Raw genomic sequence first — 14,610 nt, forward strand, 5'->3', positions numbered from 1 at the left:
TCAAAAACCAGGACTAAAACCAGGTCTAAACCAGGTCTAAACCAGGTCTAAAACAGGACTAAATCAGGACTAAAACCAGGACTAAACCAAGACTAAAGCAGGACGAAAGCAGGACTAAACCAAAACTAAAGCAGGTCAAAAACCAGGACTAATACCAGGACTAAAACCAGGTCTAAAACAGGACTAAATCAGGACTAAAACCAGGTTTAAACCAAGACTAAAACAGGATTAAACCAGGTCTATAACAGGACTAAAATCAGGACAACATCAGGTCAAAACTAGGTCTAAACCAGAACTAAAATCCGGACTAACACCAGGTCTAAACCAGGACTAAACAAGGACTAAATCAGAACTAAACAAGGACTAAATCAGGACTAAACAAGGACTAAACCAAGACTAAATAAGGACTAAACCACGACTAAAACCATTATGTGTGTGTGGATTTGAAAACCTCTGGCCTAGAATATTCTCAAATACAGTATTAAACTTACTTGTCTCCATGGAGACACCAGATGACTCCAATATGTCAACTTACAAGTCAGATCTATGGGAACTGTACTCACATTAAAGGCGCATTGTGTAACCTTTCTGATCGAGGATCCGTCACCTTCTTGTTTCTACGGGGATGTCATTGCTCTACCTTGAATGTTCCACAGTGTGACATTAAACAGCTCTACTTTACATTTATTCAAGTACAGGTGGATTTATAACTCAAAAATGTCTAGAAAAACAGACAGATGCACAGATCTGACCTGTAACTTGCTCTGGTTTAGTCTCCACAGTTATAGAAAGGTTTAATGCCATACTGTGAAACATTCCAGAGAAAGAAATAACATCTCCGCACTTTGTGTTGTATTTGTGTACGAAAAGCGCTCTATAAATGAAGTTTGTTGTTGTTGTTGTTGTTCCATGGAGACAGACATTTGATGGACCCTCCACACTGTAAATTAAAATGACTTAAATTAAGAGCATTTCACTTTATTTGAGTCGATTCAACTTCAACAAGTAAAATTATCTACCAATGGAATAAGTGTGTTTTTCTTAATTCAACCAACATTTGACTTTGTTTCTTATTTTAAGCGTAGCAAGATGTTTTCATATTTTAAGTACAAAAAGTCTTGTTCCATTGGCAGATAATTTTACCTCAAGTCAAATTTACTCAAATCATAATAAAACTTTGTTGATTTAAGTGATCTTAACTTGACAAGACTTGACTCTTTGGAAACATTTATTATTATATTTACAAAATACCACAAGTTTTATGTTGGTCGTATAATTTTATTTTGTCGTATTTATCCGCCGCACCTTAAAGGCTGGTCTGTGAAAATATTGTCTGACATTAAACCGGTCCGTGGCACAAAAAAGGTTGGGATCTGCTGGTTTAAATTGTCCACAGCATGGCATTAAACTATTCTGTCTGGCATTTTTTCAACTGCAGATGTTTTTTAATGGCCAGGCTGGCACCAACTAGTGCTTCCGCTCAATTTCATTTCTCTCCAGCGACTAGGTCAGGAATCAGAATACACTAAATGGTTTGTAAGAACCCCGGAAGTTGTAGAGTGCGCACCGGCCGATCAGCGAAGATCTGTGAAGCCATGACGTCAAACTCAAGCGCCTGTCTGGGTCCTTTTGTGGTACAGCACAACAGTAAACAAAGCGGTCGAGACGGATGTAGATGAAGACAGACATTCTGTGTTGGCAACGATTCCAGAGATTGAGGATTTAAAGCCTGTACAAAGAGAATGTTTGGTGAATTTTATCAAGGGGAAAGACGTGATTGCCCTTCTTCCTACGGGATATGGGAAAAGCTTAAAGGTTGTATGGAGGATTTTTTTGTTTTTTTGTTTCAAATTGTCATTGCAAGTTTAAAATACCATTACAGAGATACAGCAACCTTGTAATTACGATGACCAAAAAAAAAAAAAAAAAAAAAGAATGAAAATATATCAACTGTGGATGTAGTGAGGCCAGATAAACATCAGCCAATAGCTAACGAGGCTCCCTCTTTATCTATTGGCTGTTAGGTTGTCAATCAAACTCCCTACGTTTCTAGTATAACTGACTGACCGGCGCGCGGGAATTACGTGGTTTATGCAGAGGTTCTTGGAGGTTTTTTCAAACTGTCGCTTCTTCGCAATTCGCACAAAGTTTGTTGCGATGGTGGACGAAAATCCATGACCGCAAAAGAAAAAAGTTCGCCGCAAAAGAAAGTCCGTTTTTGAGGTCGAAGAAGAAGAGAAGGGGAAAAGGAGCGAAGACAAATGGAGGTGATTCTTGGAGATTCCTTCCAGCGATGGCGCGACTGACGCAGACGAAGGATCTAAAAACTAATGCGTCGGTCGCTAAAATATTTCTCGACAGGTCACTTCAACGGTACTTCTGAACGCGCACTGGATGTAAACAAACGTGATTTCTACAGTAAAGAGGCTGGAGGAGGTGTTTCTACTGAGGGAGCTGTGGAGGAGGAAGGTGGTGTCACACATGCACAACATTTGAAAAAGGACTGTCGCTGTATTTCACTTCCCTTAAAAAATCCTCTATACAACCTTTAATATACCAGTTAGTCCCGTTAGTGTTGCATTACATACGTCACGACCAAATAGCAGCGACTGGTTAAATAAAAAACAGTAATCCTGATGCTGTGAGGTCAGACGGTTTCCACGAAGTGAAACCGGCTGATGAATCAGTCTAGTTATTTATTTCTCAAAAAAAACCCCACAAAAAACATAAATTTGTACTGTGAGTTTGGTCGCCTCTCCACAAATCAAACCTGTAATTTGTCTTGACAGTCTCCATGGAGATTCATACGTTTATGGCCATACTGTGGAACATTCTGGGCACATCTCCATGGAAACAAGCATGTGACGGACCCTCCAGCAGCCAAGTTACGCAGTGCACCTTTAAACACTGCACCTGCATGACCCGAAACTGACTCCCGTGAGCTTCCCCCTTCTCCGTTCTTTTTCGTCAGGTTTGATCTGGAAATCACACACGTAAAATACAGAGCACAATCCAGGAACCTCATTCAAATAATACCAGATCACTATTCATGCATTCGGTGGAATCTTAAATTATTGATTCGAGAGGTTTTGTTACTCAATTATCAAGCAACAGTTTCGTCTTACAATACAGATGTGAGAGAATATAAAAAAAATAGTCTTTGCAGTGCTGCTTGGGAAAGAAAGGGAAAAGGAAAAACCTATTCCATCTATTTCAGGACTATTACTCAAGCTGTCACTTCACACTTTACACACTGCAGTGACAGGGTGGGGAGCAGCTCAGGGCTTAAAAATACACACCATGAAAACACACGTATGCTCTGAACATTTCTATTTTGGACTCCTGACAAGGACGATAAGTAGTATTGGGCCAGTTAGTGTTTTCGTGTTTCTAACGGCTGCCACCTGGATGCAAGCGCTTTTAAACACTGCTAATTTTAAAGGTGCGATGTGTCGCTTTTTGGCTCGGGGTCCGTAACCTGCGTGTTTCTCTTTACATGTCGTCGTTCTGCCGGGAATGTCCCACAGTGTGACATTAAACAGCTCTACTTTACATTTATTTGATTACAAGTGGTTTTATAGCTCAAAAATGCCTTGAAAAACAGATTCTGACTGTGAGTGGGGTCGCCTCTCCACAGATCTGACCTGTAACTTGGTCTGGTTTGATGTCCATGAAGGTAGAAAGGTTTAATGCCATACTGCGGAACATTCCAGATAAAGCAATATTGTTGTGTAAAGCCTCAAGACTGTTTTTTTGTCTTGTCTCTACTACTGGACTCGGGACCGGTCTCAAGACTTGACTTGGACTTGGCCCTGTCTCGGACTCGACTGCATTTGGACTCGGCTTGTCTCAGACTTGACTGCTTTTGGACTCGGTCTTGTTTCGGTCTCGACTGCATTTGGACTCGGTCTTGACTCGGACTCGACTGCAATTGGACTTGGTCTTGACTCAGACTTGACTGCATTTGGACTCGGGCTTGACTCAGACTTGACTGCATTTGGACTCGATCTTGACTCGGACTCGACTGCAATTGGACTTGGTCTTGTCTCAGACTTGACTGCTTGACTCTTGACTCAGACTTGACTGCATTTGGACTCGGTCTTGACTCAGACTTGACTGCATTTGGACTTCGGTCTTGACTCAGACTTGACTGCATTTGGACTCGGTCTTGACTCAGACTTGACTCCGTTTGTACTCGGTCTTGACTCAGACTTGACTGCGTTTGTACTCGGTCTTGACTCAGACTTGACTGCATTTGACTTGGCCCTGTCTCGGACTCAACTGCATTTGGACTCGGTCTTGTCTCGGTCGTGACTGTGTTTGGACTCGGTCTTGTCTCGGTCGTGACTGTGTTTGGACTCGGTCTTGTCTCGGTCTTGTCTCGGTCTTGAGGTCTGACACTCGACGGGAGATAAAATGGAGATAGATTCATAAAAACTTTGATATACATGTGCCAAAATATCTGTAAAATACAAATAAATGTTGAAAATAACAAAGATGGTCTGGATTTGGTTTTGATGGGCTGTGGACATTAAAAGTCTTGGTCTTGTCTTGGTCTTGGGACCGTGTGGTCTCGGACTGGTCTTGGTCTCGATTAGTGATGTCATATAGTGGTAGATTTAGTTCAGTAGAGTTTGGGAATTCCAAGTCAAATGAGTTCAGAGAGTGATGCAGAGCTCCAGTGAAGGTGCTATGCAGAGCTCCAGAGCAGAGCTCCAGTGCAGAGCTCCAGAGCGGAGCTCCAGTGCGGAGCTCCAGAGCGGAGCTCCAGTGCGGAGCTCCAGTGCGCAGAGCTCCAGAGCGGAGCTCCAGCGCGCAGAGCTCCAGAGCAGAGCTCCAGAGCAGAGCTCCAGCGCAGAGCTCCAGTGCGGAGCTCCAGCGCAGAGCTCCAGTGCAGAGCTCCAGAGCAGAGCTCCAGTGCAGAGTCCGTGCCCAACAGGGCTGTTGCCCAATCATGCTTTGCTGGCACCCTGCTCCACAGGCTTGTTTTTCTCTGTCTCTCTCTCAATTCCAAGATTAGTCCTAGTTTAGACCTGGCTTAGTCCTGGTTTAGTCCTGGCTTAGTCCTGGCTAAGACCTGGTTTAGACCTGGTTTAGACCTGGTTTAGACCTGGTTTAATCCTGGTTTAGACCTGGTTTAGACCTGGTTTAATCCTGGTTTAGACCTGGTTTAGACCTGGTTTTACCTGGTTTAGACCTGGTTTAGCTGGTTTAGACCTGGTTTAATCCTGGTTTAGACCTGGTTAAGACCTGGTTTAGATCTGGTATAATCATGGTTTAGACCTGGTTTAGATCTGGTATAATCTTGGTTTAGACCTGGTTTAATCCTGGTTTAGACCTGGTTTAGACCTGGTTTAGATCTGGTATAATCATGGTTTAGACCTGGTTTAGATCTGGTATAATCTTGGTTTAGACCTGGTTTAATCCTGGTTTAGACCTGGTTTAGACCTGGTATAATCCTGGTTTAGACCTAGTTTAGACCTGGTTTAGACCTGGTATAATCCTGGTTTAGACCTAGTTTAGACCTGGTTTAGACCTGGTATAATCCTGGTTTAGACCTGGTTTAGACCTGGTATAATCCTGGTTTAGACCTGGTTTAGATCTGGTTTAATCCTGGTTTAGACCTGGTATAATCCTGGTTTAGACCTGGTTTAGACCTGGTTTAATCCTGGTTTAGACCTGGTTTAGACCTGGTTTAGTCCTGGTTTAGACCTGGTTTAGACCTGGTTTAATCCTGGTTTAGACCTGGTTTAGACCTGGTTTAATCCTGGTTTAGACCTGGTTTAGACCTGGTTTAGTCCTGGTGACCTAGAGATGTTCAGTGTTGTTAAAAGTCGCCTCTATTAAACCTGCATGAAGTTGGAAATTATTTGCTGTTGTAAAAATAGTTTATGAATGCACTTGTAAAAAAATATTAAAATACAATATAAAAAAAATATATATACGATCAGTTGTTATTGAAACTCATCATTGCCAGGAACACAAAAGATGCATTTACTTCAAAAACCTGTGTGTGTGTGTGTGTGTGTGTGTGTGTGTGTGTGGGGGGGGGGGGGGGGGGGGGGATTTTGGAGAAGGCGGGGCTCGTCTGTCTTTACCTGCTCTAAAGGGAGGCTCACATTCACCCAGTCTGAAAACCCCTGCAGTAGATCATTTATAGGGGAACTGTCACAGAGCAGTGGTTTAACAGTCCGGGTGAAATGATTCTAGTGAAGTCGTACGGAGTCTCAAAACACAGTGGAGCATTTCTATTTTGGACTCCTAACAAGGGCGATAAATAGTATTGGTCGAGTTAGTGTTAGTCCTGGTTTAGTCCAAGATTAGTCCTGGTTTAGACCTGGTTTAGACCTGGTTTTGTTCTGGTTTAGTCCTGGTCGAGTCCTGGTTTAGTCCTAGTTTAGACCTGGTTTTGTCTTGGTTTAGTACAGGTTTAGACCTGGTTTAGTCCTGGTTTAGACCTGGTTTAGACCTGGTTTTGTTCTGGTTTAGTCCTGGTCGAGTCCTGGTTTAGTCCTAGTTTAGACCTGGTTTTGTCTTGGTTTAGTCCTGGTTTAGTCCTGGTTTAGACCTGGTTTAGTCCTGGTTTAGTCCTGGTCTAGACCTGGTTTAGACCTAGTTTAGTCCTGGTTTAGTAATGGTTTAGTCCTGGTTTAGACCTGGTTTAGTCCTGGTTTAGTCCTAGTTTAGACCTGGTTTAGTCCTGGTTTAGACCTGGTTTAGACCTGGTTTAGACCTGGTTTTAGTCCTGGTTTAGTCCTGGTTTAGACCTGGTTTAGTCCTGGTTTAGTCCTGGTTTAGACCTGGTTTAGTCCTGGTTTTAGTCCTGGTTTAGTCCTGGTTTAGTCCTAGTTTAGACCTGGTTTTGTCCTGGTTTAGTCCTGGTTTAGTCCTGGTTTAGACCTGGTTTAGTCCTGGTTTAGTCCTGGTCTAGACCTGGTTTAGACCTAGTTTAGTCCTGGTTTAGTCCTAGTTTAAACCTGGTTTAGTCCTGGTTTAGACCTGGTTTAGACCTGGTTTTGTCCTGGTTTAGTCCTGGTTTAGTCCTGGTTTAGACCTGGTTTAGTCCTGGTTTTGTCCTGGTTTAGTCCTGGTTTAGTCCTGGTTTAGACCTGGTTTAGTCCTTGTTTAGACCTGGTTTAGTCCTGGTTTAGACCTGGTTTAGACCTGGTTTAGACCTGATTTAGATCTGGTTTAGAGCTGGTTAAGATCTGGTTTAGTCCCTGATTTAGTCCCTAATTTAGTCCTGGTTTAGATCTGGTTTAGTCCTGGTTAAGACCTGGTTTAGTCCTAGTTTACTCCTGGTTTAGTCCTTGTTTTTGACCTGGTTTTCGCCCTGGTTTAGATCAGTTTTTCGCCCTTTTTTAGTCCTGGTTAAGACCTGGTTTAGTCCTAGTTTACTCCTGGTTTACTCCTGGTTTTTGCCCTGGTTTTCGCCCTGGTTTTCACCCTTTTTTAGTCCTGGTTTAGTCCTGGTTAAGACCTGGTTTAGTCCTAGTTTACTCCTGGTTTTTGCCCTGGTTTTCGCCCTGGTTTTCACCCTTTTTTAGTCCAGGTTTAGACCTGGTTTAGACCTGGTTTAGACCTGGGGAACTGTCACAGAGTAGTGGTTTAACAGTCCAGGTGAAATGATTCTAGTGAGTCTCAAAACACAGTGGAGCATTTCTATTTTGGACTCCTAACAAGGGCGATAAATAGCATTGGTCTAGTTAGTGTTTTCGTATTTCGAATGGCTGTCACCTGGATGATTTGCTAATTTTAACTCCTTCTCTCTCTCTCTCTCTTTTCTCCTCTCCTTCTTCTAAAATTCCAACACTAATCAGGTTCAGGTGTTGATAACCGACGAGAACGACTGCATCCCCGAGTTCCTGCAATCCATCTACAGCGTGGATGGTGTCCCCGAAACGGTAACCACGGCAACGTCTCTGCTACAGGGTAAGACTCCCGTGACCCCATATTTCATACCCATCTGTTTCATTGTGAGGGGAAACCGGTTAAAAAGCCACAGACGCATTACAGCCCAGAGCCAGCGCAGTAACTCAGGCATTCATTTTAACAACTTACATTTTTATAACGCGCCAGTTTGTGCATTCTCTAATAGATCTTAAAGGAGGATAATAAAACACTCAGTTTTAATGTGCTAAACTAGCTGCTATCTTCATTTGTTTTAAGTCGTAATGAGGCTAGTGATTTGTGGCGTCGCCTGTTTATACATTACGCACTGTGCATATCGAGTGAATACCGTTTTCTGTGCGTTTTTGCTTTTCTTTATACATTCAGCAGTTAATAAAAAGTAAATAAATGTCCTATATTATGGAAAATTGACTCTTGTGAGCTTCAAACCATGTTATAATGTTGTTACCTCATCAAAAATGTATCAGGTTTTGTTTGAATAATCCTTTATTTTTAGGATTTCTACATCTCCAAAGCTCAAAATGCTCAGTTCTGCCTTGCAATGTCATGAATTGGTAGTTTTCAGCTAAATTTTACCTTTCGTTTAGTAAAGATTGGCAATTCCAGGACTGAAATCATCCAGATCATTACAGTGAAGGTGTATGGATTTTAAAAACACAGTGGAGCACTGCATGTACTACCACATGACATCACAAGGTGTTTTCCTTCTAAGAGAAGAACACAGGCTAAAACGTTTGTGTGAATGAAACAAAACACAACTCCAGGTCTGTCTGTGATGAGGAAACAACATTATAACATCAGAAAATTGCATAATATGTACCTTTAAATTAAATAAAATTTAAAAAATGAAGATCGGATTCTCAACTTGATGCTTACCGTATTTTTCGGACTATAAGGTGCACTTACAATCCTTTAATTTTGTCAAAAATCAACAGTGCGCCTTATGTATTAATTCTGATTGTGCTTACTGACTTTTAACTGATTTTATGTGGTACACAGCGCTCAAAAATCTGTCAGAATGTTTTAGTACGACTTTGATAAACTACAAATCTGTACCACTATGTTTATGCTATAACCTGCAGACTTTTAATCTCTGAAAAGTTTCACATGAACCACCTCCAATGTGATAGAAGCACAGAATAGACTCATCATCAGCAGCACATCCTCTGTCATAGAAAAAACACACATATTCCACTGAGTCGCGTCCTTTAGTCCAGGGATCTCCAACCTTTTTCCTCCAGTGAGCTACCTTTACAAAACAAAAATGTCAGAGAGCGACTAGTTTTAGCGGTCACAAGAAATTTAGTACATAAAAGAGCCTCAGCAAGTAGCAGCAGATTTATACAAAGCAGTCATTTGTCCCAGTTTTATACAAGAAATCTCCCAGGTGTCCCTATTTTTGACCAATTTGATCCCTGCTAACTGTAGAGAGATGCATAAATTGTCATTTGTTTAAGTAAAATACAGAAAAGCTGCTTAAAAATGAAAGAAAATATGGCTATACTGACTCACGTTAGTCACGAATGGGCCGAGTGCAGAAAAGTTTTACTGAATTACGCACTTGATTCACAATTTAATTATTACCAACCACCTCAAACCGAGGGTGTCTCAGTTTTTTTGTATTTTGAAAATCTGATCACCCTAAGTTAGATGCCTATAAAACATAAACCATATCCATCTATTAGTGCACAAAGTTAGACATCAAAATAATACATATACAACAGTAAAAGGTATTTAATTAATCAAATTCTACTTATTCAGCTACTTGGAAGGGGGTGGAGAGCTACTGGTGGCTCTCAAACTACAGGTTGGAGACCCCTGCTTTAGTCCGACAGAAGCTGACAGCATCAGTGCACAAGGAGCGAGCAGTTTTTTTCAGCGCTTATAGTTTATGCAAATCAGCCATATCGTTGTGAATTTTGTTTCTGTAAAACATAAACAAATGTGCGCAAAACTGCATTAAACACATTATTACTCAATGTATATTTGAGTCGTCCTCGAAGGAAATAAAATAATAATAAAATTATCCACCCAAATTCACATTCATAATACACATTCCTAGAGGTGTAACAATAACCAAAATATCGTGATATTGTTTCATCAAAAGTCTCAATAATATTGTGGACCATCACAATATATCGAATCACAAGTTTCTTTGCTTAAATTCATTGTTATGGTGCAGCAATAGCTACAAAGACAGATGGAACTACATAGACCAGGGGTGGGCAAACTACGGCCCGGGGGCTGTATGCGGCCCTTTAAACCTTTTAATCCGGCCCGCCGAACTGGAATAAATTACAATAATAAACCTTGTTGATGTTTTATTTGTCATGCATTTCCGGCGTTTCCCAGTAGATGGTGCATTGAGGTGCGGCTGGCCGCAATGCTTTATGGGAAAGTGTTCCTACAGGAGTTATTCAGACCATGAGTGAAGTAGTGGTGTTCAAGATATAAGGCTGCACTGCTTCTATGTTGAGTTGGTTAAAATCAAAGATATAAATTTCGTAAACGTCATGTTTTAAGTCTTGAGCATTGAACGACTTAAGAGTCTTGTTATATTGCACGTGTAGGTGTGTGTGTGTGTGTGTGTGACTTTGTGGTGGGGACTGTGTTTCTCAGTAAAACCTAATCGCTCACATTTCACCTTCACCTGTGGTTTGCAGTGGAGCAGATCAGTTAATTTTTCATGTGTTCTGAGTCTTTCGCGGCGATGTCGTAGTGCTCTTCCTACATAAGCATAAATACGACTGTAATGCAGCTGAGCTCTTAACACGTCATGTACTGTGTTCTGTCCGGCCCTTCAGGCAAATTTTAGGACCCTATGTGACCCGCGAGCCAAAAAGTTTGCCCACCCCTGACATAGACCATGATCCTTTGCTCCATTTTGGTGCAAACTACATGAAGAAATAACAGTTCTAAGCACCGACATTCGCAGTTTAAGTCATGGAAACGTGTATTCATTTAAACACAAAATTGAAAACTGAAAAAAATAATCGTTATAAATTTTTTCATTTTGATTTTGGAGACAAATAATGAAGAAAACAGTTGTTTTTTTCATTTTCTTATTTTTGGTTTTATATTGAAAAATTAATGATACAAATGATACACAGATTATATCGTACTGTGAGATTTGGATATTGTTACATCCCCACACATCCACCAAGACAGGGAGTCAACGGGGGGCGAATTACTCCACGATCTGCTGATGGATCGCGGACGCCTGGGCTCAGTCTCAATTGTCGTCCGTTTGTTTCGCATAATGTGCCTTATAATCTGGTGCACCTTATGTATGAAAATAGACGAGAGAATTCAACATCATTGATATTACGTGGGTGGGTAGAGAGTCCCTGCCTCAAGTGGAGGAGTTCAAGTATCTTGGAGTCCTGTTCATGAGTGAGAGGAGGACGGAGTGTGAGATTGACAGGCGGATCGGTGCAGCGTCTACAGTAACTGCGGTCGCTGTATCGGACCGTTGATTTACCGGTCAATCTTCGTTCCTATGGTCATGAGCTCTGGGTAATGACTGAAAGGACGAGATTGTGGATACAAGTGCTCGAAATGAGTTTCCTCCGCAGGGTGTCTGGGTGCTCCCTTAGAGATAGGGTGAGGAGCTCAGTCACACGGGAGGAGCTCGGAGTAGAGCCGCTGCTCCTCCACGTCGAGAGGAGCCAGTTGAGGTGGTTCGGGCATCTGTTCCTGATGCCTCCTGGGCGCTTCCCTCTGGAGGTGTCCGGGCATGTCCCACCAGGAGGAGGCCCCAGGGAAGCCCCAGGACACGCTGGAGGGACTATGTCTCTCGGCTGGCCTGGGAACGCCTTGGAGTCTTCCCGGAGGTGCTGGGGGACGTGTCTGGGGTGGAAGAAGTATGGGAGTCCCTGCTTAACTTATAGTTCGAAAAAATACGGTATTATCATTTATTCTCCATGTTAGGGTAATATATTTCTATTCTATTTTTGTTTACTTTTACGACTTAACCCGAAATGAGCAGTGGCCAGAACAGCTGAGGTTTATTCACAACCTTTTTCATCTTCTTCAGAAATCCTGGAAGACTGTTTCATCACAGAAAACCTGCTTCATTACCACTTCTATCTGAGCTCAAAGACATGGTTTATTTTATCATATCACGTATACTTTGTTTTAGTTTACTTCCTGCTGCATTATGAAATTCAAATCTGTGATAAATTTGCATCAGTATTTTAACATTATTCAGTGAAAAGTATGCACAGAGAAGGGAGTGTGATAATTTGAGAGCGTGTTGTCGAGACATACGTAATTACCAGCAAATCTAAAACGGAGGTACGTTCACAACTCCTCAGAAAACATCACTATACCTCTTCAGCAGCTCACTCTGATGTGCAGTCCCAAATTAACCGCAGCCCGGGGCACTACCACAATACAAAGTTCATAAAATTCAAATCACAACTTGCAAAACACAGAAGGATGCCCCAAGTTCTGGAGGATTGTCATTCCATTTTAGTGTTTTTTGTTGTGGAGTTTTTTGTCAAATGTCCTTGCACCATTGAAACACCTGTCCCCATGGGCTGGCAGAGGTGATGCATGGGTATCACTAGCTGGATATGGTGAGAAAAATGGAACGAATCTTATCTGAAAAACAGTTTTGTATACAAAGCCTGCAGCGCCAAACAGTTGGCACAGTAGAGCAAGCAGTGGGAGAAAAGACAGCCAACATGAATGTGTAAAAACAAAACAAAGAATACAATGGGACTGGAGGGCGGGGGGGCGGACCAGAGGCGCTGCAGAGGGGTGGGGGGGCATTGGTTTGTGTCAATGCCGCAACAAGAACATGTCAGAAACTTTAATGACTAGATTTATACTCAATTCATGAAAAAGTCGCAGTTTCAAATTTGACAGAAACTTTTAATTTTGTTTTGTCGTAATGTGTTCGGCTAAAATAAAGTGTTAGTTAAAGCTGACCTATTATGCAAAATCGACTTTTATTCATGTTATAGTTGTTTCCTTTTGCCATTTACTCTCTCAAAGTTGCATTTGGAGTGATTGGTGCATGTTTGAGCCATCTCATTTTCAAGACGCCATTTTACAGATCAACTCCATTTTCACCGCCACCTGCACACGCCCACTGCCTCTTCTTACTTTGTTTTCAAATTTTATTTTTTAAATCTGTGATATGCGTAGGATTAGGCAGTGTCGCATAGTCATTTTGGTGCAGATGAAAAAAAATCTGCACCTCTTTAGCATGATCTACAGAGCTTTTTGTTGGGATGACGTTTATGGCGACGTCAGCTCCCACTGGGCGTTGCAGTTTTTTAGCGAGGAAGTCATCAGGCTTGCTTCTGTTACTGTCCAAATTGATAACATAATGATCATAAATTATAACTACCTTATTTTTCGGACTATAAAGTGCACTGGATTATAAAGCGCTATATCAATAATGTTGAATTCTCTCATCTATTTTCATACATAAGATGCACAGGATTATAAGGAAAAAGAAAAGAAACAAACAGACGACACTTGAGACTGATCCTTAATCCAGACATCTGTGATCCATTGGAAGATTGTGGTGTAATTCACCCGGCGTTGTCTCCCTGTCTTGGTGAATGTTTATTATGAATGTGAATGTGGGTGGATAATTCAAGTTTTTTTTTTTTTTTATTTCCTACAAGGACGACTCAAATAGACATTGAGTAATAATGTGATTAATGCAGCTTTGCACACATTTGTTTACGTTTTACAGAAACAAAACTTAAAACCACATGACTCATTTGCATCAACTATAAGTGCTGGAAAAAAAAACAAAAAAACGCTCGCTCCTGTTAGTCTGTTTGATCTCAGAAGCTCAGCAGGGCCGGGCCTGGTTAGTACTTGGATGGGAGACCTTTGGGAAGTGGGGCACCAGTGTAAAAAACTGTTGTTGTGTCTTTAGGCAAGACATTTCACCCACATTGCCTAGTATGAAAGTGGAGTGTGCGTGAGTGTTGGTGGTGGTCGGAAGGGCCGATGACGCAAATTGCCAGCCTCGTTTCTGCCAGTCTGCCCCGGGGCCGCTGTGGCTGCAGTAGTACCTTGTGGTGTTACCTGCCTAGGGACTACAGATTGAAATTAGTATTCTTGCTATAATCTGTCATATTTACACTGCAATGTTCGTTAATATGCACTGTTCCAATTAAATAAGTAAATAAATAAAATACATAAATTAATAAAATAAATTAATTAATAAATCATCACCGAGTGTGGAGTGAATGAATAATGAACTGTCAAGAGTTTGTGTATCTTGAAAGATGCTATATAAATGCAATGATTAATTAATTAATTAAATCGTGCGCTGATGCGGTCAGCTTCCTTCGGACTCCGTGAGGCTCCTGACTGTAACAGCCGTAATGCTCCAATCCATCAAATGGTGAGGCTTCGTAGTTTACCAAAGTCGTACTAAAACATTTTGACAGATTTTTGAGTGCTGTGTACCAAATAAAATCAGTTTGAGGTCAGTAAGCACAACCAGAACTAATACATACGGCACACTATATTATAAGACGCTAGGGATGGGCATTCATTTAAATTTTCTTAATCGATCGTCAAGAGAATTAATGATTGATTATCGATTAATCATTAACGTTTTTATATTAAAATTATCATCATTATTATTACTATTTGCACTACTAATCTGCATAAATAAATTCAACTTTACGACATATAAACCGTAACCACTCTAGAGCCACATCA

The 14,610-nt window shown here is 41.3% G+C and overlaps 1 protein-coding gene across 1 annotated transcript in view; it reads left to right on the forward strand.

Moving 5' to 3' along the window:
* Positions 1-14,610, forward strand: part of LOC110165906 (neural-cadherin-like) — a 456,074-nt gene that overhangs the window by 145,141 nt on the left and 296,323 nt on the right. Inside the window, exon 5 of the mRNA XM_055155988.1 lies at positions 7,821-7,932. Within this exon, the coding sequence (XP_055011963.1) occupies positions 7,821-7,932 (112 nt within the window). The remainder of the gene's footprint in view (positions 1-7,820; positions 7,933-14,610) is intronic.

Source organism: Boleophthalmus pectinirostris, unplaced genomic scaffold (genome assembly GCF_026225935.1).
Source record: "Boleophthalmus pectinirostris isolate CB_2022bp ecotype Guang Dong unplaced genomic scaffold, ASM2622593v1 HiC_scaffold_2, whole genome shotgun sequence".
Classification (NCBI taxonomy): Eukaryota; Metazoa; Chordata; class Actinopteri; order Gobiiformes; family Gobiidae; genus Boleophthalmus; species Boleophthalmus pectinirostris.